The 25,660-nt window shown below is 41.7% G+C and overlaps 2 protein-coding genes across 2 annotated transcripts in view; both read right to left on the reverse strand.

Annotated features, from left to right (window-relative positions):
• The window catches only part of LOC120981576 (Fc receptor-like protein 5), a 62,460-nt gene extending 45,579 nt beyond the window's left edge, over positions 1-16,881 (reverse strand). The window contains exons 1-7 of the mRNA XM_040411114.1: positions 16,843-16,881; positions 16,218-16,238; positions 12,466-12,729; positions 9,389-9,619; positions 8,874-9,155; positions 8,358-8,633; positions 7,874-8,143 (exon numbers count right to left, since the gene is read on the reverse strand). Of these exons, the coding sequence (XP_040267048.1) occupies positions 7,874-8,143; positions 8,358-8,633; positions 8,874-9,155; positions 9,389-9,619; positions 12,466-12,729; positions 16,218-16,238; positions 16,843-16,873 (1,375 nt within the window). The 5' untranslated portion in view covers positions 16,874-16,881. The remainder of the gene's footprint in view (positions 1-7,873; positions 8,144-8,357; positions 8,634-8,873; positions 9,156-9,388; positions 9,620-12,465; positions 12,730-16,217; positions 16,239-16,842) is intronic.
• A 1,830-nt stretch (positions 16,882-18,711) lies between these two features.
• Positions 18,712-25,441, reverse strand: LOC120982451. Its single transcript, XM_040412598.1, has 5 exons — positions 25,325-25,441; positions 24,384-24,704; positions 22,410-22,436; positions 20,190-20,507; positions 18,712-18,931 (listed from the first exon to the last, which is right to left on the reverse strand). The coding sequence occupies exons 1-5, from the start codon at positions 25,392-25,394 to the stop codon at positions 18,792-18,794; spliced, it is 876 nt and encodes a 291-aa protein (XP_040268532.1). The 5' UTR covers positions 25,395-25,441; the 3' UTR covers positions 18,712-18,791.
• Positions 25,442-25,660: the final 219 nt, after the last annotated feature.

Below are 25,660 nucleotides of genomic sequence, written 5' to 3' on the forward strand. Positions count from 1 at the left end.
TGTGTACACATATATACTGTCCCCCTTCACCAGCACTCGTCACTATACGTGTACACATATATACTGTGTCCCCCTTCACCAGCACTAGTCACTATATGTGTACACATATATACTGTGTCACCCTTCACCAGCACTAGTCACTATACGTGTACACATATATACTGTGTCCCCCTTCACCAGCACTAGTCACTATACGTCTATACATATATACCGTGTCCCCCTTCACCAGCACTAGTCACTATACGTGTACACATATATCCTGTGTCACCCTTCACCAGCACTAGTCACTATACGTGTACACATATATATACTGTGTCCCCCTTCACCAGCACTAGTCACTATACGTGTACACATATATACTGTGTCCCCCTTCACCAGCACTAGTCACTATACGTCTACACATATATATCCTGTGTCCCCCTTCACCAGCACTAGTCACTATACGTGTACACATATATACCGTTTCCCCCTTCACCAGCACTAGTCACTATACGTGTACACATATATACTGTGTCCCCCTTCACCAGCACTAGTCACTATACGTGTACACATATATATACTGTGTCCCCCTTCACCAGCACTAGTCACTATACGTGTACACATATATACTGTGTCACCCTTCACCAGCACTAGTCACTATACGTCTACACATATATACTGTGTCCCCCTTCACCAGCACTAGTCACTATACGTGTACACATATATACTGTCACCCTTCACCAGCACTAGTCACTATACGTCTACACATATATACTGTGTCCCCCTTCACCAGCACTAGTCACTATACGTGTACACATATATACTGTGTCCCCCTTCACCAGCACTCGTCACTATACGTGTACACATATATACTGTGTCCCCCTTCACCAGCACTAGTCACTATACGTGTACACATATATACTGTGTCCCCCTTCACCAGCACTAGTCACTATACGTGTACACATATATACTGTGTCCCCCTTCACCAGCACTAGTCACTATACGTGTACACATATATACTGTGTCCCCCTTCACCAGCACTAGTCACTATACGTGTACACATATATACTGTCACCCTTCACCAGCACTAGTCACTATACGTGTACACATATATATACTGTGTCCCCCTTCACCAGCACTAGTCACTATACGTGTACACATATATACTGTGTCCCCCTTCACCAGCACTAGTCACTATACGTGTACACATATATACTGTCACCCTTCACCAGCACTAGTCACTATACGTGTACACATATATATCCTGTGTCCCCCTTCACCAGCACTCGTCACTATACGTGTACACATATATCCTGTGTCACCCTTCACCAGCACTAGTCACTATACGTGTACACATATATACTGTGTCCCCCTTCACCAGCACTAGTCACTATACGTGTACACATATATACTGTGTCCCCCTTCACCAGCACTAGTCACTATACGTGTACACATATATACCGTGTCCCCCTTCACCAGCACTAGTCACTATACGTGTACACATATATACTGTGTCCCCCTTCACCAGCACTAGTCACTATACGTCTACACATATATACTGTGTCACCCTTCACCAGCACTAGTCACTATACGTGTACACATATATACTGTCACCCTTCACCAGCACTAGTCACTATACGTGTACACATATATACTGTGTCCCCCTTCACCAGCACTAGTCACTATACGTGTACACATATATACTGTGTCCCCCTTCACCAGCACTAGTCACTATACGTCTACACATATATATCCTGTGTCCCCCTTCACCAGCACTAGTCACTATACGTGTACACATATATACCGTTTCCCCCTTCACCAGCACTAGTCACTATACGTGTACACATATATACTGTGTCCCCCTTCACCAGCACTAGTCACTATACGTGTACACATATATACTGTGTCCCCCTTCACCAGCACTAGTCACTATACGTGTACACATATATACTGTGTCACCCTTCACCAGCATTAGTCACTATACGTGTACACATATATACTGTGTCCCCCTTCACCAGCACTAGTCACTATATGTGTACACATATATACTGTCCCCCTTCACCAGCACTAGTCACTATACGTGTACACATATATACTGTGTCCCCCTTCACCAGCATTAGTCACTATACGTCTACACATATATACTGTGTCCCCCTTCACCAGCACTAGTGGAATGTTTGCAGAAAAATAAAGAAAAACACTTGCATACTTAGATACAGTGTACACATATATACCGTGTCCCCCTTCACCAGCACTAGTCACTATACGTGTACACATATATACTGTGTCCCCCTTCACCAGCACTAGTCACTATACGTCTACACATATATACTGTGTCACCCTTCACCAGCACTAGTCACTATACGTGTACACATATATACTGTGTCACCCTTCACCAGCACTAGTCACTATACGTGTACACATATATACTGTGTCCCCCTTCACCAGCACTAGTCACTATACGTGTACACATATATACTGTGTCCCTCTTCACCAGCACTAGTCACTATACGTCTACACATATATACTGTGTCACCCTTCACCAGCACTAGTCACTATACGTGTACACATATATACTGTGTCACCCTTCACCAGCACTAGTCACTATACGTGTACACATATATACTGTGTCCCCCTTCACCAGCACTAGTCACTATACGTGTACACATATATACTGTGTCCCCCTTCACCAGCACTAGTCACTATACGTGTACACATATATACTGTGTCCCCCTTCACCAGCACTAGTCACTATACGTGTACACATATATACTGTGTCCCCCTTCACCAGCACTAGTCACTATACGTGTACACATATATACTGTGTCCCCCTTCACCAGCACTAGTCACTATACGTGTACACATATATACTGTGTCACCCTTCACCAGCACTAGTCACTATACGTGTACACATATATACTGTGTCCCCCTTCACCAGCATTAGTCACTATACGTGTACACATATATACTGTGTCCCCCTTCACCAGCACTAGTCACTATATGTGTACACATATATACTGTGTCACCCTTCACCAGCATTAGTCACTATACGTGTACACATATATACTGTGTCCCCCTTCACCAGCACTAGTCACTATATGTGTACACATATATACTGTCCCCCTTCACCAGCACTCGTCACTATACGTGTACACATATATACTGTGTCCCCCTTCACCAGCACTAGTCACTATATGTGTACACATATATACTGTGTCACCCTTCACCAGCACTAGTCACTATACGTGTACACATATATACTGTGTCCCCCTTCACCAGCACTAGTCACTATACGTCTATACATATATACCGTGTCCCCCTTCACCAGCACTAGTCACTATACGTGTACACATATATCCTGTGTCACCCTTCACCAGCACTAGTCACTATACGTGTACACATATATATACTGTGTCCCCCTTCACCAGCACTAGTCACTATACGTGTACACATATATACTGTGTCCCCCTTCACCAGCACTAGTCACTATACGTCTACACATATATATCCTGTGTCCCCCTTCACCAGCACTAGTCACTATACGTGTACACATATATACCGTTTCCCCCTTCACCAGCACTAGTCACTATACGTGTACACATATATACTGTGTCCCCCTTCACCAGCACTAGTCACTATACGTGTACACATATATACTGTGTCCCCCTTCACCAGCACTAGTCACTATACGTGTACACATATATACTGTGTCACCCTTCACCAGCATTAGTCACTATACGTGTACACATATATACTGTGTCCCCCTTCACCAGCACTAGTCACTATATGTGTACACATATATACTGTCCCCCTTCACCAGCACTAGTCACTATACGTGTACACATATATACTGTGTCCCCCTTCACCAGCATTAGTCACTATACGTCTACACATATATACTGTGTCCCCCTTCACCAGCACTAGTGGAATGTTTGCAGAAAAATAAAGAAAAACACTTGCATACTTAGATACAGTGTACACATATATACCGTGTCCCCCTTCACCAGCACTAGTCACTATACGTGTACACATATATACTGTGTCCCTCTTCACCAGCACTAGTCACTATACGTCTACACATATATACTGTGTCACCCTTCACCAGCACTAGTCACTATACGTGTACACATATATACTGTGTCACCCTTCACCAGCACTAGTCACTATACGTGTACACATATATACTGTGTCCCCCTTCACCAGCACTAGTCACTATACGTGTACACATATATACTGTGTCCCTCTTCACCAGCACTAGTCACTATACGTGTACACATATATACTGTGTCACCCTTCACCAGCACTAGTCACTATACGTGTACACATATATACTGTGTCACCCTTCACCAGCACTAGTCACTATACGTGTACACATATATACTGTGTCCCCCTTCACCAGCACTAGTCACTATACGTATACACATATATACTGTGTCCCCCTTCACCAGCACTAGTCACTATACGTGTACACATATATACTGTGTCCCCCTTCACCAGCACTAGTCACTATATGTGTACACATATATACTGTGTCCCCCTTCACCAGCACTAGTCACTATACGTGTACACATATATACTGTGTCACCCTTCACCAGCACTAGTCACTATACGTGTACACATATATACTGTGTCACCCTTCACCAGCACTAGTCACTATACGTGTACACATATATACTGTCACCCTTCACCAGCACTAGTCACTATACGTGTACACATATATACTGTGTCACCCTTCACCAGCACTAGTCACTATACGTGTACACATATATCATGTGTCCCCCTTCACCAGCACTCGTCACTATACGTGTACACATATATACTGTGTCCCCCTTCACCAGCATTAGTCACTATACGTGTACACATATATACTGTGTCCCCCTTCACCAGCACTAGTCACTATATGTGTACACATATATACTGTCCCCCTTCACCAGCACTCGTCACTATACGTGTACACATATATACTGTGTCCCCCTTCACCAGCACTAGTCACTATATGTGTACACATATATACTGTGTCACCCTTCACCAGCACTAGTCACTATACGTGTACACATATATACTGTGTCCCCCTTCACCAGCACTAGTCACTATACGTCTATACATATATACCGTGTCCCCCTTCACCAGCACTAGTCACTATACGTGTACACATATATCCTGTGTCACCCTTCACCAGCACTAGTCACTATACGTGTACACATATATATACTGTGTCCCCCTTCACCAGCACTAGTGGAATGTTTGCAGAAAAATAAAGAAAAACACTTGCATACTTAGATACAGTATCACTTGTCTGGCTATGTTACAGGTTGTGCAGACAGTATCGCACAAGATAGAGTTAGATACAGAGACACAGCATACAGTATCAGACAGGATAGGATTAGATACAGAGACACAGCATACAGTATCAGACAGGACAGGATTAGATACACAGCTCAGCAGACAGTATCAGACAGGATAGGATTAGATACACAGCTCAGCAGACAGTATCACACAGGACAGGATTAGATACACAGCTCAGCAGACAGTATCACACAGGATAGGATTAGATACACAGCTCAGCAGACAGTATCACACAGGATAGGATTAGATACACAGTATAGTAGACAGTATCACACAGGATAGGATTAGATACACAGCTCAGCAGACAGTATCACACAGGACAGGATTAGATACACAGCTTAGCAGACTGTATCACACATGATAGGATTAGATACACAGCTCAGCAGACAGTATCACACAGGATAGGATTAGATACACAGTATAGTAGACAGTATCACACAGGATAGGATTAGATACACAGCTCAGCAGACAGTATCACACAGGATAGGCTTAGATACACAGCTCAGCAGACAGTATCACACAGGATAGGATTAGATACACAGCTCAGCAGACAGTATTACACAGGATAGGATTAGATACACAGCTCAGCAGACAGTATCACACAGGATAGGATTAGATACACAGCTCAGTAGACAGTATCACACAGGATAGGATTAGATACACAGCTCAGCAGCCTGTATCACACATGATAGGATTAGATACACAGTTCAGCAGACAGTATCACCCAGGATAGGATTAGATACACAGCTCAGCAGACAGTATCACACATGATAGGATTAGATACACAGCTCAGTAGACAGTATCACACAGGATAGGATTAGATACACAGCTTAGCAGACTGTATCACACATGATAGGATTAGATACACAGCTCTGCAGACAGTATCACACAGGATAGGATTAGATACACAGTATAGTAGACAGTATCACACAGGATAGGATTAGATACACAGCTCAGCAGACAGTATCACACAGGACAGGATTAGATACACAGCTTAGCAGACTGTATCACACATGATAGGATTAGATACACAGCTCAGCAGACAGTATCACACAGGATAGGATTAGATACACAGTATAGTAGACAGTATCACACAGGATAGGATTAGATACACAGTATAGTAGACAGTATCACACAGGATAGGATTAGATACACAGCTCAGCAGTCAGTATCACACATGATAGGATTAGATACACAGCTCAGCAGACAGTATCACACAGGATAGGATTAGATACACAGCTCAGCAGACAGTATCACACATGATAGGATTAGATACACAGCTCAGCAGACAGTATCACACAGGATAGGATTAGATACACAGTATAGTAGACAGTATCACACAGGATATGATTAGATACACAGTATAGTAGACAGTATCACACATGATGTAATTATATACACAGCTTAGTAGACAGTATCACACAGGATAGGATTAGATACACAGCTCAGCAGACAGTATCACACAGGATAGGATTAGATACACAGCTCAGCAGTCAGTATCACACATTATAGGATTAGGTACACAGCTCAGCAGTCAGTATCACACAGGATAGGATTAGATACACAGCTCAGCAGACAGTATCACACAGGATAGGATTAGATACACAGCTCAGCAGCCTGTATCACACAGGATAGGATTAGATACACAGCTCAGCAGTCAGTATCACACATTATAGGATTAGGTACACAGCTCAGCAGTCAGTATCACACAGGATAGGATTAGATACACAGCTCAGCAGACAGTATCACACAGGATAGGATTAGATACACAGCTCAGCAGCCTGTATCACACAGTGTAGGATTAGATACACAGTATCACACAGGATAGGATTAGGTACATAGCTCAGCAGACAGTATCACACAGAAGAAGATTTAATACAGAATCAGTAGACTGTGATACAGAGGCATATTAGACTGTATCGGACATGACAGGCTTAGATACACAAGTATTATGCAAGATAAGATTAGTTCCGCAGCTCAGCAGGCAGTCAGTATCATACACGGCAGGCTATATTATAGGCTCAGCAGACTGTATCTCACACGATAGGATTAGATACAGATGTGTTTGCTGATTCAGGCTGTTTAGTGCCCTCTGGAGATGGTGAGGGAAGCTCCTGTGGACTGTCAGCATCTCACAAGCACGAGATTAGCAGGGTTAATGCTTGGGTGTACTAACATGGCCGGAGGAGGTGTAGGGGGCGTGCCTACTGCAGACTGAACAGTGTGGAGGGCGGGGCCAGCACTGTGACACATCACACTGCAAAGCATGCTGGGAGGGGTTAGATAAAAAGCAGGAAGCTGAAGAAAACAGGAAGTGCTGGATGTAAACATCCTGTAAAGATCCCAAATGTCCAGACAGGGAAGGAAAGCACGGACATGAATTGGGGGCAGAAATATGCAGTGTTAGGAGCAAATAAAATTTGATTTTCTTGACCAAAGAACCTCTTCAAAAGAACCAAATGTTCACAAAATTTACCAAAATGTTGCTCTTTAGTGTTGATTTCCCTACAATATTTCTTAAATGACATAAAATGAAGCGAGTACTCACCCAGAATAAACAAATTTACTGTCTCACTTCGCAGTATCGTCGGTGAAATAGAATTTCGAGACTCACAATAGTAGGGTCCAGTCATGGTTGCTGACTTTATGATCCATCTAATTTCCGCAGATTTCTTTTGGGAAACTGTAACATTTCCTAATATTGTCCCGTTGTTATAGAACCTGTAGTGTAAACTCTTGGAGGCCTCACAACGAAGGGTAATCTCATCGCCGATCACCACCTTATCTGGTACCAGCATGAAGCGAGGCTGGCCTAAAACTGCAGAGAGGACACAAACATAAATTATAATGTGTAGTAGCACGCGAATGAATATGGATAACAGCTCCTTCAGACTTTCGTCACTTGTTCATCAGGCCATCTACCCCAGGGACTGGTGGCCATCTTAAGGGTTCTCTTGTAATCACTAGTTCCGTTACTGTATGGCATTGTGTGATTTATTTTGGAGCTTATTTTATATTGTATGACTACTCACCTACTACCATGATATTGAGGTCCTTGCTGTACTTTATAACCTTATTATTCGCAGGTTTACTGGAGCATCGATAATTTCCACTGTGGTCGTCTCCGGCTCGAGGGATGAGATAAGTGTTATTCGTAGTGTAATCACGTACAATCTGTGAGTCTTTGAAGAAGCTGTAGAGGATATGGTTCCCAGTTGGAGAAGCGGTTACACACCGTAGTACCACCTGTTCTCCTCTACTTACAGTGGATGATGGGAACACCTGTATCACTGGGGTCTTGAATATCTCTAGGTAAGAATGAGAACAATTACTATAAAATATTCCATAGCCCAAGGAATTTTCAGATTTGCTACTTCTTACCATTTTCTGGTCAAACTACAGATTATAGTGAAGTCATGGCAGATGATATTTAGAAATGCAATGTGTAACAACAATTTGGCCAGTAGAGGGCAGCACTGTGACATCTGTACAGTCGCCTTCTCATGCACGTTGTTCATGGCCACCCTCTGCTGAGTTATAATACCTACCTTCTATTTGGATGTTTACGACGTCACTCTTTTTCGTCACAGCACTAAGTAATGCTCTCGCTTCACAGAAGTATTTCCCAGAATGCTCAAGCTTTGCAGATGAGACGCTGTATTCACTATCTGCACTGAATTCCTGTAGTCTCTGTTCATTTCTGTAGAAGGCAAACTGCAGTTTTGTGTTCCTTTTTCGAGGAGCAAGAGTTGTGTGACATGTAAGTGTCATTTCATCACCTTCTGCTACTAATGGTTGTTTCAGCTGTAAAATTGGGACTGAGAACAGTTCTGTAAAAGAAATTAGTTAAAATTGGTGATAGATAGATATGAGATAGATAGATAGATACTGTAGATAGATATAAGATAGATAGATAGATAGATATATATGAGAGAGATAGATATTAGATAGATAGGAGATAGATAGATAAATAGATAGATACATAGATAGATAGAAGTGATAGATAACCTTTGCCACCATATTATCAGTTATACAGTATTTAGATTTTATCAGTATTCTTTACCGTTGACAATAAGATACGTTTCTTTCGATGTATAAACAGACAATATTCGTGTCTTTTTACATTTATATATTCCACTTCTTGTTCCATCCATATAATAACCCATGGTTCCTATTATGTGATCATCCTTGTAAATTGTCACTTGATTTGAAAACCATGAATCCCAACCTCGACAATTTAAAAGCAACTTGTCTCCTTCGTAAATGTATGAAGGCACCTGAAGTATTACCCAGTCTGAAAGTCAAAAATAAACAGATCAGATGAGGTTTTTATCTGGGCTCTGTGTAACACTGTTTATCTGGACACTGTGTGACATTTGCATACTGTGGCACTATTCATCTGGACACTGACATTATCTGGACACAGTGTGACATTATCTGGATGCTGTGTGGCACTATTTATCTGGATGCTGTGTGGCACTATTTATCTGGATGCTGTGTGGCACTATTTATCTGGATGCTGTGTGGCACTATTTATCTGGATGCTGTGTGGCACTATTTATCTGGATGCTGTGTGGCACTATTTATCTGGATGCTGTGTGGCACTATTTATCTGGATACTGTGTGACATTATCTGGATGTTGTGTGACACTATTTATCTGGACACTGTGTAACGTTATCTGGATGCTGTGTGGCACTATTTATCTGGACACTGTGTGACATTATCTGGATGCAGTATGGCACTATTTATCTGGACACCAACATTATCTGGATACTGTGTGACATTATCTGGATGCTGTGTGGCACTATTTATCTGGACACTGTGTGACATCTGAATGCTGTGTGGCACTGTTTATCTGGACACTGTGTGACATTATCTGGGTGCTGTGTGGCACTGTTTATCTGGATACTGTGTGACATTATCTGGATGCTGTGTGGCACTATTTATCTGGATGCTGTGTGGCACTATTTATCTGGATGCTGTGTGGCACTATTTATCTGGATGCTGTGTGGCACTATTTATCTGGATACTGTGTGACATTATCTGGATGCTGTGTGGCACTATTTATCTAGACACTGTGTAACGTTATCTGGATGCTGTGTGGCACTATTTATCTGGACACTGTGTGACATTATCTGGATGCAGTATGGCACTATTTATCTGGACACCAACATTATCTGGATACTGTGTGACATTATCTGGATGCTGTGTGGCACTATTTATCTGGACACTGTGTGACATCTGAATGCTGTGTGGCACTGTTTATCTGGACACTGTGTGACATTATCTGGGTGCTGTGTGGCACTATTTATCTGGATACTGTGTGACATTATCTGGGTGCTGTGTGGCACTGTTTATCTGGATACTGTGTGACATTATCTGGGTGCTGTGTGGCACTATTTATCTGGATACTGTGTGACATTATCTGGGTGCTGTGTGGCACTATTTATCTGGATACTGTGTGACATTATCTGGATGCTGTGTGGCACTATTTATCTGGATACTGTGTGACATTATCTGGATGCTGTGTGACACTATCTGGACATTGTGACATTATCTGGATGCTGTGTGGCAGTATTTATCTGGACACTGTGTGACATTATCTGGATGCTGTGTGACACTATTTATCTGGACACTGTGTGACATTATCTGGATGCTGTGTGGCACTATTTATCTGGATACTGTGTGACCTTTTCTGGATGCTGTGTGGCACTATTTATCTGTATACTGTGTGACCTTTTCTGGATGCTGTGTGGCACTATTTATCTGGATGCTGTGTGGCGTTTTCTGGATTCTGTGTGACACTATTTATCTGGACATTGTGACATTATCTGGATGCTGTGTGGCACTATTTATCTGTATACTGTGTGACCTTTTCTGGATGCTGTGTGGCACTATTTATCTGTATGCTGTGTGACCTTTTCTGGATGCTGTGTGGCACTATTTATCTGGACACAGTGTGACGTTATCTGGATGTGTGTGGCACTATTTATCTGGACATTATGTGACATTATCTGGATGCTGTGTGGCACTATTTATCTGGACACTGTGACATTATCTGGATGCTGTGTGGCACTATTTATCTGGACACTGTGTGACATCTGAATGCTGTGTGGCACTGTTTATCTGGACACTGTGTGACATTATCTGGGTGCTGTGTGGCACTGTTTATCTGGATACTGTGTGACATTATCTGGGTGCTGTGTGGCACTATTTATCTGGATACTGTGTGACATTATCTGGGTGCTGTGTGGCACTGTTTATCTGGATACTGTGTGACATTATCTGGGTGCTGTGTGGCACTATTTATCTGGATACTGTGTGACATTATCTGGGTGCTGTGTGGCACTATTTATCTGGATACTGTGTGACATTATCTGGATGCTGTGTGGCACTATTTATCTGGATACTGTGTGACATTATCTGGATGCTGTGTGACACTATTTATCTGGACATTGTGACATTATCTGGATGCTGTGTGGCACTATTTATCTGGATACTGTGTGACCTTTTCTGGATGCTGTGTGGCACTATTTATCTGTATGCTGTGTGACCTTTTCTGGATGCTGTGTGGCACTATTTATCTGGACACAGTGTGACGTTATCTGGATGTGTGTGGCACTATTTATCTGGACATTATGTGACATTATCTGGATGCTGTGTGGCACTATTTATCTGGACACTGTGACATTATCTGGATGCTGTGTGGCACTATTTATCTGTATACTGTGTGACATTATCTGGATGTGTGTGGCACTATTTATCTGGACATTATGTGACATTATCTGGATGCTGTGTGGCACTATTTATCTGGACATTATGTGACGTTATCTGGATGCTGTGTGGCGTTTTCTGGATTCTGTGTGACACTATTTATCCGGACACTGTGTCACATTATCTGGATGCTGTGTGGCAGTATTTATCTGGACATTATGTGACATTATCTGGATGCTGTGTGGCAGTATTTATCTGGACACTGTGTGACATTATCTGGACATTATGTGACATTATCTGGATACTGTGTGACATTATCTGGACATTATGTGACATTATCTGGATACTGTGTGACATTATCTGGATTCTGTGTGGCAGTATTTATCTGGACACTGTCACATATATTGCTCGATTTATTATCTCACCATTGCTCACATCCAACCAGAGTGGATCACTTCTGTCACTTGAACTTGTTCTACACTGGTAGTTTCCACTGTATTCCATTTTGGCACTTTTGATCTGAATTGTCTGCTGATAAGTATATAATGGCTGATCATCTTTATACCAGTAAAAGCTCTCTTCTTTCCATACAGTAGAAGAAACAACATTACAGGTGAATGACATTTTATCTCCTATGAAGATCGTCCTCCTGTCTGGGTCCAAGGTCACGTAGGTCAGTAGTGCTGCCTCTGAAACAGGACAGTACATCCACTATGACTACACAGAATGCTAAATATGCGAAAGGTCCTGTCATCATATTGGAAATAAAACTGATGAAACACAAACATCAACATCATATAATATTCATAAAATGTAGATGACTCATTAGTAGGGTTGAGCGAACATGAACTGCAAAGTTCAGGTTCGTACCAAACTTCGCGAGTTCGGGCACCTGGACCCGAACCCAGACTTTTTCACTGAAGTTCGGGTTCGGTGTTCGGGTGATTTTATTATTTTCCATTATAACATGGTTATAACGGAAAAACATAGCATTCTTAAGACAGAATGCTAAATAAAATGGCCATGGAGGGGTTAAAAATAATACTAAAAACTCACCTCATCCACTTGATCGGGCAGCCGGTATCCTCTTCTTTCTGCAGGACCTGCGATGACGTCACCGTGCTCACCACGTGGTCGTAGGTCCTTCTATCTTCATTCAGCAGGACGTCATCGCAGGTCCTGAAGAAAGAAGAGGATACCGGCTGCGCGATCGAGTGGATGAGGTGAGTTTATTTAATTATTTTTAACCCCTCAATGGCCATATCGTTTAGCATTCTGTCTGAAGAATGCTATTATTTTCCGTAATAACCATGTTATAAAGTGAAGTTCGGGTCCCCATTTACTTTAACTTCCACGGGTTCACTCATCCCTACTCATTAGTTATGAGCAGTAGCATAGATAAAATGATATTGAAAAGTCAGGTAATTTCAAAAATGGATATCTGTCCCTATGTGTACCCTGTGTGACAGTATCTGGACACTGTGTGACACTAACTCAATGCTGTGTGACACTATTTGTCTGGACTCTATGTGACACCACACTGTCTATCCTAATGCTGTGTGACACTATGTATCTGGACACTGTCTTACAATATCTGGATTTTGTGTAATACTTTATCTGGATTCTTTGTAACGTTTTTTTTTTTTACAAGACTCGTTGTGATACCACTATCTGGACCCTGTGTGACACTATTTACCTGGATCCAATGTGACACCGTGTGAAGCAATGTACATGTATGTTCTGTAATTTGGACAATTGGTTGCTGTGTGGCATTATGGAGGTGCTCTACGTGCCATATCAGTGAGTACTGTGTGTTACTTTTTATTTACATTTTATATAGAAAACTAACAATGTACAGTCGTGGCCAAAAGTTTTGAGAATTACATAAATATTGGAAATTGGAAAAGTTGCTGCTTAAGTTTTTATAATAGCAATTTGCATATACTCCAGAATGTTATGAAGAGTGATCAGATGAATTGCATAGTCCTTCTTTGCCATGAAAATTAACTTAATCCCCAAAAAAAACGTTCCACTGCATTTCATTGCTGTCATTAAAGGACCTGCTGAGATCATTTCAGTAATCGTCTTGTTAACTCAGGTGAGAATGTTGACGAGCACAAGGCTGGAGATCATTATGTCAGGCTGATTGGGTTAAAATGGCAGACTTGACCTGTTAAAAGGAGGGTGATGTTTGAAATCATTGTTCTTCCATTGTTAACCATGGTGACCTGCAAAGAAACACGTGCAGCCATCATTGCGTTGCATAAAAAAGGCTTCACAGGCAAGGATACTGTGGCTACTAAGATTGCACCTCAATCAACAATTTATAGGATCATCAAGAACTTCAAGGAAAGAGGTTCAATTCTTGTTAAGAAGGCTTCAGGGCGTCCAAGAAAGTCCAGCAAGCGCCAGGATCGTCTCCTAAAGAGGATTCAGCTGCGGGATCGGAGTGCCACCAGTGCAGAGCTTGCTCAGGAATGGCAGCAGGCAGGTGTGAGCGCATCTGCACGCACAGTGAGGCCAAGACTTTTGGAAGATGGCCTGGTGTCAAGAAGGGCAGCAAAGAAGCCACTTCTCTCCAAAAAAAACATCAGCGACAGATTGATCTTTTGCAGAAAGTATGGTGAATGGACTGTTGATGACTGGGGCAAAGTCATATTCTCCAATGAAGCCTCTTTCCGATTGTTTGGGGCATCTGGAAAAAGGCTTGTCCGGAGAAGAAAAGGTGAGCGCTACCATCAGTCCTGTGTCATGCCAACAGTAAAGCATCCTGAGACCATTCATGTGTGGGGTTGCTTCTCCTCCAAGGGAGTGGACTCACTCACAATTTTGCCCAAAAACACAGCCATGAATAAAGAATGGTCCCAAAACACCCTCCGACAGCAACTTCTTCCAACAATCCAACAACAGTTTGGTGAAGAACAATGCATTCTCCAGCACGATGGAGCACCGTGCCATAAGGCAAAAGTGATAACTAAGTGGCTCGGGGACCAAAACGTTGACATTTTGGGTCCATGGCCTGGAAACTCCCCAGATCTTAATCCCATTGAGAACTTGTGGTCAATCCTCAAGAGGCGGGTGGACAAACAAAAACCCACTAATTCTGACAAACTCCAAGAAGTGATGATGAAAGAATGGGTTGCTATCAGTCAGGAATTGGCCCAGAAGTTGATTGAGAGCATGCCCAGTCGGATTGCAGAGGTCCTGAAAAAGAAGGGCCAACACTGCAAATACTGACTCTTTGCATAAATGTCATGTAATTGTCGATAAAAGCCTTTGAAACGTATGAAGTGCGTGTAATTATATTTCACTACATCACAGAAACAACTGAAACAAAGATCTAAAAGCAGTTTAGCAGCAAACTTTGTGAAAACTAGTATTTGTGTCATTCTCAAAACTTTTGGCCACGATTGTATATATATATATATATTTTATTTTTTTTTTTTGTTGTTTTGTTTTCCAGAAGTAAGATTTTGGTCTTTTAGAATTCTGTGTTTTCTCTGAGGTTGACCCTGTTGACCCTGCAGGATTGAGCAGAGAGGAAACTACTGTATAACTCTATTGTCCACATAAGCCGTCCTATACTGGTGGTGGTATTATGTATTTTAGAAGCGTTGTCTGAGCAGTCAGGAGGCACAGTGGGGCGGATTTATTAATCCTGTGTAGATAAGCACGGACCATATTTATATCTATTATGTGAATGTCCTTTTTATCTAACTTGATGCCAACTATTGGTTGGTCCAAAAATGTTAATACACAATGTTGCTTCTTAAGCCACACCCCTTTCTAATAAACCACACCCTTCCCTACTAAACCACGCCCCTTAGGTGTAGTGGATTATCCTTTTTTGTACATCTGTTTCATAAATATTATGCAGCAGAAATGCATCAAATGGTGGCGTATTTTACACAACAGTCTATGCATAATCCCGTATGTATTGTTCTCTTAGCGTGCCCTAATTTCCCTAACCACTAGATCCTGACCCCAGATATTGTATTCTTAAAGAACTGGAACTATGGACTCTATAGTACATTGATCCCTCTTTTGTACATATGTATTATGTCTACCGATGAGCACAAAAATGGAAAGAAACAGAGCCTTTCCCCCGACTGTTATTCCGAGCACACTATAAGTCATATGAATTTTATGTTTTGTAGTTTTTTTTTTAAATACTCACTTGTCTGATCCACAAGGAATGCTGAAACCAAAGCAGAAAACATATCAGACGTGAAAAAGACATCCATAAAAAAACTAAATTTTTTGTAGTGATAACAAGAGCCATCCCTGATGAGAAAACGTAAACTTCTTTAGGTTTATTATAAATTGAATAAAAACATCAAAACATCATTAAACAAAAGTAACTATAATTCAGTTATTTAGGAGCTGAGATCACCGAAAGGAATCGGCAAAAAAGAAATTCACAAAAAGGCTGAGAGTAAAAAAATTAAATTTACAATATTGTCTTTCAGTCTATTTTGGAGTCTTTTGATTACAAAAATTATGATTCCGAGTAATTTCCGGTGATTTTTTTCAGTTCATTGTATTTTATATTTTTTTATAAAAATAGGGCAAGAGTTTTGTATAAATTGTATCCAGAAAATTGAGGTAGAAATTTAGTTTGCAAACATACATAAACGCACATAATAGAGGTGCTTACATCTTGCACAGAGGTGGACACTTTTGCCCCTGGTGAATAAAAACCTGAGTTAGGAGGGTTGTTCTCTATTCTTAATATTTACCACCGACATAATTATTCTTTAGAAACACGATATTAATGAAATAAAAATATTCTTGGTACTTACAGACTGAGACCATCCACAGCAGAGCAGACATGATGTCTACTTGTGGTGGAAATGTAACGATAATTGTAGCATGTAGTCAAGTGTAAAGCACAACTCTCACTTCCCCTTTCCAGTGATGAGCAGTGATCCCATCGTAGCTGTGAAGTCACCTACGCTGTCCAGAAGTCATCGTCTGAGACACAAAGGTGTCTTATCTAATGATATACTGGCGGTATTATTAATTAGCATTGTCATTTTACGCTTTATGGCACCGTAGTGCATGTGCAGCATAGATGCAACTCCCAGGACCCCGACTGTTGTGCAACGCCAGTACAACTCCCTGCATGCAAACTTGCTAGTTACGTCCTTGGAACATCCATAAACGTGATGGAGCTTGCTGGGTATTGTGGAGGATGCCATGGGTCCCCAATGGGCTGAAGGATGTTAAGTAAGGATATCCCACTTCCTGGCTAGTAGACAAGGAGGAAAACAGAGAAGGAGGATTCTGTCAACCCTCTGTCCAACAAAGAATGAGTAGACGGTGGCCAGCCAAGCACTGGGCTCTCTAGACTTCAAATGGGGACATGTGAGACCACACACAGAAGGGGCCCCTCTGGTTGATGGCTTAGAGCCATCATAAGGACAGAGTTGAAAATGTCACTCTGTGTGGATACTACAGGAACCAGAGGAGACGTGGATCAGCTATAGATAATCCCATATGACTGGCATCAAGAGACTTCAAGCCATCAAGAGACTTCAAGCTATGGATTCTAACGTAGCTGTTCCCCAGGCTTCTATTAATTCATATATGGTGTAATGTGAGGATCCTGTGGGTGTTTTTCAAGTTTTCCCTTTGTAGTCATATAAAATTCATGAATAAAATACAAAAATGATGAAGATAATAGGAAAGTCTGTCACCACTGTGGAAAGTGAAACAACATGTGATGGGTGCTGCCCCGGTACACCTGAAACTAGCGCACGCAAAAACATTCACAGTAAACCTAGAACAAAACATGAGGGGTGGCCATCAGTGTACATGTGTGGTGGCTTCCTTCTGGGTTCCCCGTCTCCTCCCACACTGCAAAAATAGGCTGAATTGAGTGAAATGGTGGTATATGGAATACAGAAGATGGTAAAAACTAAGAATGTAAGACTCAAATAAGGATAGAATGTGTTTGTGATCCTGGTTAGGAGAGCAATTGAGGGGCGACAGATGCATCAAAGATAGATATGAGAGATAGATAGATAGATAGATAGATAGATAGATAGATAGATAGATATGAGATAGATAGACAGATAGATGAATAGCCAATAGTAAGATTGTGAACCCAAATTACTGACAACATAACTCAAAATGTAAACTAAAATTACAAAAATTAGAAAAGAAAGTTAGAAAAATATTTGTGGTAATCTATGTATTCCAGGGGGGTCATTCTAGGGGGAACCAGATGCACAGATTGCAACTTTTCATTAGACCTTTGGGGCTTTGCTTTGTATATAATGTAAAACATCCAGAATTTAATGTGGAACAGAGGGGGATCTAACAACTAATGTAAAGATTCTGCCATCAGAGCGCAGGTCACGCCAGGAGCCTTACTTTCTCCTGCCCTTCACACAGTGAGTGGAGGGTGAAAGATAGACCTGGCATAGAATGATTACACATGGACGTGAAGAGGTGAGCGTGCGTTTTCCTGTGTGGAGACTGAATAGGAGATAATGAAAAGCACAGGAAACCCAATGTCCATGGATATAAGGGTTTATTGTCAACAATTTTGTAAAATTTTTGGTGAATATTTCGGCAACTTTTTAGTGAATAACAGATGATCTCCAACATCCAGCGTTCTTATATTCGGACGTCCTCTGGTTTAACGTTGTCTCTACAATTTATTTTCAGTCCCACAACCTGGTTATCATTTAGACATTAGTTGATTGCCTATTTTTAGGTCTTCAGAGGACTCCATTACAAGAAATCACTGTGGTGTCCTGGATGTTTCTGTTTTCAAATGATAAAGCAGTATAGATAGAATAGTAAGAAGTATACAGGCAGACAGGACCAGGCGGATGCCATTCTGGACTCCACGAGTACTGGATAATTCCGGAGAAGATATATCTGGAGAAAAATGAAAATGTACAAAAAAAATTATGTCAATTTTTTGTATTGATGTATTAGATTTAGAAAATTAAACGGTATCTCCAATGTTGCCCATGTTCCCGTTTCCTGCTAGAGATTTAAATCTGAGATGTGGACAGGGGCGGACTGGGAATTCAAAGTGGCCCTGGAAAAAATACTAAAAGTGGCCCCGTTTTGTAGTTGAGTCCAAACTGATGGAAGGCAAGACAAACAATACCATATTGTGGCACATTATACCACCCCAACAGAGCAAAATATCACAGTCCATCACCAAATACTGCCAGCAGAACACAATACATCCCCAAAAACTTCCACTGGCCGGCCGTGAGGAGGGGCCAGGCGGCCCCCTGGTCATCGGCCCACTTGGTAATTTCCCTGTAAGGTCTATGGCCAATCCTGGATGTGGAGGACATTACACTAAAAGAGGGAACTCCTGAAGCCTTATCCAGGTAAGAGAGGCTATGGGTGTTCTTTGATGGCCTTGCATCTCCCTCCATGAGATTTAAACTATTGGAAAGAAATGAGAATAATGTAACTTTAGTTAAAAAAAAAATCTGCCCACCAGGCCAACTATTGTCTAAATTAGCAGTAATAACTGATTACTATAACCACAATACTCTGGATACTCGCATGATATGAAGGACATCCTGAAACCTACCATTCTAGTGTAAAGTAACATAATTTGGCCAAGATAAAAAGCCATTGTGATAGGCACCTCATAGAAAACCAACCATAGCACCTACATGCCAAGGTAAAGCCATAATATTATGCCTTCTGCTAAAGTGAAGCAGTCATATTCAATGTCGGGCTGGACCACCAGAGTTCTGGTGGGCTCAGCCTCTGTTACCATAGTGGGCCCCAAAGGTCTAGAGAAAAAAAAACATTTGGAGCTGGCCATAGTTGCCACTAGGGTCTATTTCTTTGAATCAAAAACTATTAGATGATATAGGGTTTTAGCCTCAAGAATAATTTTCTCTGGTGGACACAAATGACCCCGTATTTACTCACTGGAAAACAACCATTAAACCCACAAACAGTTGGAAATAAACCATGATACCCACCATGCCATTGGGAAGCTGTAATGATGCCATAAGAAACCAGATAATCAACCATAACACTTATGTACCAATGAAGAGCAATCAAATACCTAAATCCTCAGTGAAGTCCCCCTGATATCCACATATTGAACACCCAGATAAACTCTCATTACAATGGAAAACTTTAATTTAGTTCTTACTTTTCAGTTTGACATCATATTGTTGGTGGCAGAGGTGGCTCCATTCCTTTGTGAAAAGTTCTGCTCTGTAGACATGCTGATCTTTGGTGGTCACTTTAAATATTTTTAGTGATCCATCTCTCATGACAGACAATTTACCACGATAGCTGGGATCTTGGCGATACATAATACCACCTGGTTGTGTAATTGCTATATGATCGATGTTATTTATGTCCCACAGTACATTTGCAACTCTTGGATTACTTGGGAGTTGCAAAGTAACATTTTCTCCAAGGTCATGAAATATTGGTTTAGTGGGACTGCAGGCTTCTGCAGGATCTAGTAATATATTGAGAAAAGGAGATGGGTTGTTTTTATTTTTTAACCTACTGCACAGCTGCGAGCAAAAGACAAGAGCTAAGATTTTAAGCAATCGGCTGAGATAAATATTACATGGCAATCAGACTCTGGAGGGGAGGGAGGGAGACGTCAGTCACCATCAGTGTTTGTCAGCAAAGGGAGAAAAGATTCCTCAGGCTGTAGAAGTGAAAACTGGTACAGGAAGGAAACTGTACTAATATAAGAGTATTAGTAAAGTCAGCAGCATCCTAGACACACAGACCTCATATCCAAACTGTATAACAGGGGGGCTGCTAGTATGATACTAGTAGCATGTTGTAAACAGTATATGGGAATGTCTTAAAATAAATAATTGAGAGAAGCTTGCAACATAAAACTTCTCACAACAATTTAAACACAAGCCTAAAGTCTATGTACACCTTCAGAGGCGCATTTTTATGATTGCATTTTACTCATTGTGGGCTAAAAATCATTTTTTCAATTGGTCTGTATAAAAAAATATTGAGCTGTTCTGTCACAAAGGGTAAACTGTTTGTCTAGCTGTGTAAATGTTACTTTCACTTTTTGCTGGTCATCTAATAAACCTTAAGAGGTCCTAAACACTTATTAAGCCACATTCTTATCAGTAAGATAAGGATTGAGCTTTGATGAGTGTTTGAAAGGTCAGAGAGCAGAGATAAGGAGCTCGTCAGCTCCCCTGACTGACGGAAAAGAGAGAAAATCCAAAGGCTGCTACTAGAGCATCTCAGCCCTGTACAGAGAAAAGGTCTCCATAATTATTAGCTCAAAAAGAGTATAATGCAATAATAATAAAAGAAATCCCCCCAATGTACAGTACAGACCAAAAGTTTGGACGCACCTTCTCATTCAAAGAGCTTTCTTTATTTTCATGACTATGAAGGCATCAAAACTATGAATTAACACATGTGGAATTATATACATAACAAACAAGTGTGAAACAATATTTCATATTCTAGGTTCTTCAAAGTAGCCACCTTTTGCTTTGATTACTGCTTTGCACACTCTTGGCATTCTCTTGATGAGCTTCAAGAGGTAGTCCCCTGAAATGGTCTTCCAACAGTCTTGAAGGAGTTCCCAGAGATGCTTAGCACTTGTTGGCCCTTTTGCCTTCACTCTGCGGTCCAGCTCACCCCAAACAATCTCGATTGGGTTCAGGTACGGTGACTGTGGAGGCCAGGTCATCTGGCGCAGCACCCCATCGTACTCCTTCATGGTCAAATAGCCCTTACTTTCAAAGTTTTCCCAATTTTTCGGCTGACTGACTGACCTTCATTTCTTAAAGTAATGATGGCCACTCGTTTTTCTTTACTTAGCTGCTTTTTTCTTGCCATAATACAAATTCTAACAGTCTATTCAGTAGGACTATCAGCTGTGTATCCACCTGACTTCTCCTCAACGCAACTGATGGTCCCAACCCCATTTATAAGGCAAGAAATCCCACTTATTAAACCTGACAGGGCACACCTGTGAAGTGAAAACCATTTCAGGTGACTACCTCTTGAAGCTCATCAAGAGAATGCCAAGAGTGTGCAAAGCAGTAATCAAAGCAAAAGGTGGCTACTTTGAAGAACCTAGAATACGACATATTTTCAGTTGTTTCACACTTGTTTGTTATGTATATAATTCCAGATGTGTGGATGCCATAGTTTTGATGCCTTCAGTGTGAATCTACAATTTTCATAGTCATGAAAATAAAGAAAACTCTTTAAATGAGAAGGTGTCCAAACTTTTGGTCTGTACTGTATGTACAGCCTTTAAACAGTGTGATCCCCACTGGGGTCTGGGACTGATGGGATGATTTTCCCTGTACAGTGCTGCTAAACTTTTTGATGCTATATAAGAAGCAAGTAAATAACTTACCAACATTTGGGGATATGCCATCATGCACTATAAGCAGAAGAAACAAAGTGTTAGAAATGTTGATGAAGTGAAACCAAAAGTGTGTATCCTACATATAACAAGGCTGTGGCTACGCCACATGGCATATGACTACTGTATATGGTCATTTAACCTATCTCCGCTCCACATTATTTCTTCTTTTATTTTGTCTAATTTGTCCCATTAGAACGAGCCCATCTAAAGCCCCCTCCCTGTCCTGCAGAATCAGCTCTGGCTCTTGGAGTCTGCAGGTGGAGGAAGGGGGTTAATATACACTGCTCAAAAAAATAAAGGGAACACTTAAAAAACACAATGTAACTCCAAGTCAATCACACTTCTGTGAAATCAAACTGTCCACTTAGGAAGCAACACTGAGTGACAATCAATTTCACATGCTGTTGTGCAAATGGGATAGACAACAGGTGGAAATTATAGGCAATTAGCAAGACACCCCCAATAAAGGAGTGGTTCTGCAGGTGGTGACCACAGACACTTCTCAGTTCCTATGCTTCCTGGCTGATGTTTTGGTCACTTTTGAATGCTGGCGGTGCTTTCACTCTAGTGGTAGAATGAGACGGAGTCTACAACCCACACAAGTGGCTCAGGTAGTGCAGCTTATCCAGGATGGCACATCAATGCGAGCTGTGGCAAGAAGGTTTGCTGTGTCTGTCAGCGTAGTGTCCAGAGCATGGAGACGCTACCAGGAGACAGGCCAGTACATCAGGAGACGTGGAGGAGGCCGTAGGAGGGCAACAACCCAGCAGCAGGACCGCTACCTCCGCCTTTGTGCAAGGAGGAACGGGAGGAGCAATGCCAGAGCCCTGTAAAATGACCTCCAGGAGGCCACAAATGGGCATGTGTCTGCTCAAACCTTCAGAAACAGACTCCATGAGGGTGATATGAGGGCCCGACGTCCACAGGTGGGGGTTGTGCTTACAGCCCAACACCGTGCAGGACGTTTGGCATTTGCCAGAGAACACCAAGATTGGCAAATTCGCCATTGGCGCCCTGTTCTCTTCACAGATGAAAGCAGGTTCACACTGAGCACATGTGACAGACGTGACAGAGTCTGGAGACGCCGTGGAGAACGTTCTGCTGTCTGCAACATCCTCCAGCATGACCGGTTTGGCATTGGGTCAGTAATGGTGTGGGGTGGCATTTCTTTGGAGGGCCGCACAGCCCTCCATGTGCTCGCCAGAGGTAGCCTGACTGCCATTAGGTACCGAGATGAGATCCTCAGACCCCTTGTGAGACCATATGCTGGTGCGGTTGGCCCTGGGTTCCTCCTAATGTAAGACAATGCTAGACCTCATGTGGCTGGAGTGTGTCAGCAGTTCCTGCAAGATGAAGGCATTGATGCTATGGACTGGCCCGCCCGTTCCCCAGACCTGAATCCAATTGAGCACATCTGGGACATCATGTCTCGTTCTATCCACCAATGTCACGTTGCACCACAGACTGTCCAGGAGTTGGCAGATGCTTTAGTCCAGATCTGGGAGGAGATCCCTCAGGAGACCGTCCACCACCTCATCAGGAGCATGCACAGGCGTTGTAGGGAGGTCATACAGGCACGTGGAGGCCACACACACTACTGAGCCTCATTTTGACTTGTTTTAAGGACATTACATCAAAGTTGGATCAGCCTGTAGTGTGTTTTTCCACTTTAATTTTGAGTGTGACTCCAAATCCAGACCTCCATGGGTTAAAAATTTTGATTTCCATTTTTTTATTTTTGTGTGATTTTGTTGTCAGCACATTCAACTATGTAAAGAACAAAGTATTTCAGAAGAATATTTAATTAATTCAGATCTAGGATGTGTTATTTTTGTGTTCCCTTTATTTTTTTGAGCAGTGTAGTACACCCTTAGTACAATACACATCATCTCATAGAAAGTTTTTTGATATAAAAGTTGTCTTGTCCCATGGCAATTATCACATTACATTGTTTCCACTTACCATCCTTTCTGACGTCAAAAAGTTGTACACACAGATAGTGCCAATTCACATCAAACTGATCTGCTCTGTAGATGAGTCTGTCTTCGGCCATTAACCTTGTAATGATTAAAGAGCCATCATCGGAGCTGAAGAGTCTTCCAGGGTATCGGTAGCTATACTTCTCCAGCTGGAGTGCTTGCCCTGGTCTTGTTATTGCAATGATATGCTTTTCAAAGTCCCAAGTGATATAAGACAACTGAGGTTGGGTCTGACCAACCTCTAGTATGACGTCTTCTCCTTCGTCAACAGTAAGAGACTTGTTAGATTCACAGCAGGAAACATCTATGATGAAGTAATGTATTTAGGGAAAACAGAGATCTATATGCATCAATTATCCTCTCCAAAATATATCCCATTCTTTAAATACAGACACATTTTAATATAAAGGCGCTGTCCACTTTGGATAATGTGTTTGTTGAAAGTGACTTAGACCATAAGCTTATCAGGGATTGTCTTTCTTCTGAGACCCCCAAAGGTTAACTGTAATCTTTGAGGAAACCAGGCAAGTGTATACTTTTCCTGCAGTGCCCCCACAGGATAGATGAAGTATTACACGGTTATCATTTATATCAGTGGGATGCCTTTGTAATATTGGAATGTGCCAGTAAAAAGGTTTTGCTGGGGCTAACTGATGAGGGCTCTTAATAGATCAGAATTCCCTGATAGGACAAGTTAGACGGTGCTTTATAACTTAATATTATACACCCTTAGACATGTTGATTGTGGAAGTGGCTGTAATAACCATCAATTAACCTCAACATATGCTGAAATTTCTAACAATAAGTATAACTGGCTACCTTTCCTGACATGACACATTCTTGGATTATTTTCAGAGTCTCATAATGAAGATAAAAACTAGACCCCAAGAGACAAAATGTGGCACAAAACAAATTGAAACTTACCTTTCCATAGACAAATTACAATAACCCAGCAGCAGAAAGAGGAGGCTAATTGTCTTCTCATGAGTGGCATCTTAGCCTTCCAGGAGCAGTGAAGGACATCCACTTCCTCTTTGTACCACCCAAAAACACACACCAACATGCTACTTCTGTATATATCCAGTTTCAACACCCACATCTTTTAAAGGTAACCAACATGAAATATGTCACACAACATTTCATAGAATTTATGTCAGTGGTATCGCAATGCTACAGGGGACATGCTGCAACTGCCACAGTCAAATAAAAAGCACCACTGCTGGATTTTAGGTCATATGTTTTCATAGCCAAATCCCAGCT

This window comes from Bufo bufo, chromosome 11 (genome assembly GCF_905171765.1).
Source record: "Bufo bufo chromosome 11, aBufBuf1.1, whole genome shotgun sequence".
NCBI lineage: Eukaryota > Metazoa > Chordata > Amphibia > Anura > Bufonidae > Bufo > Bufo bufo.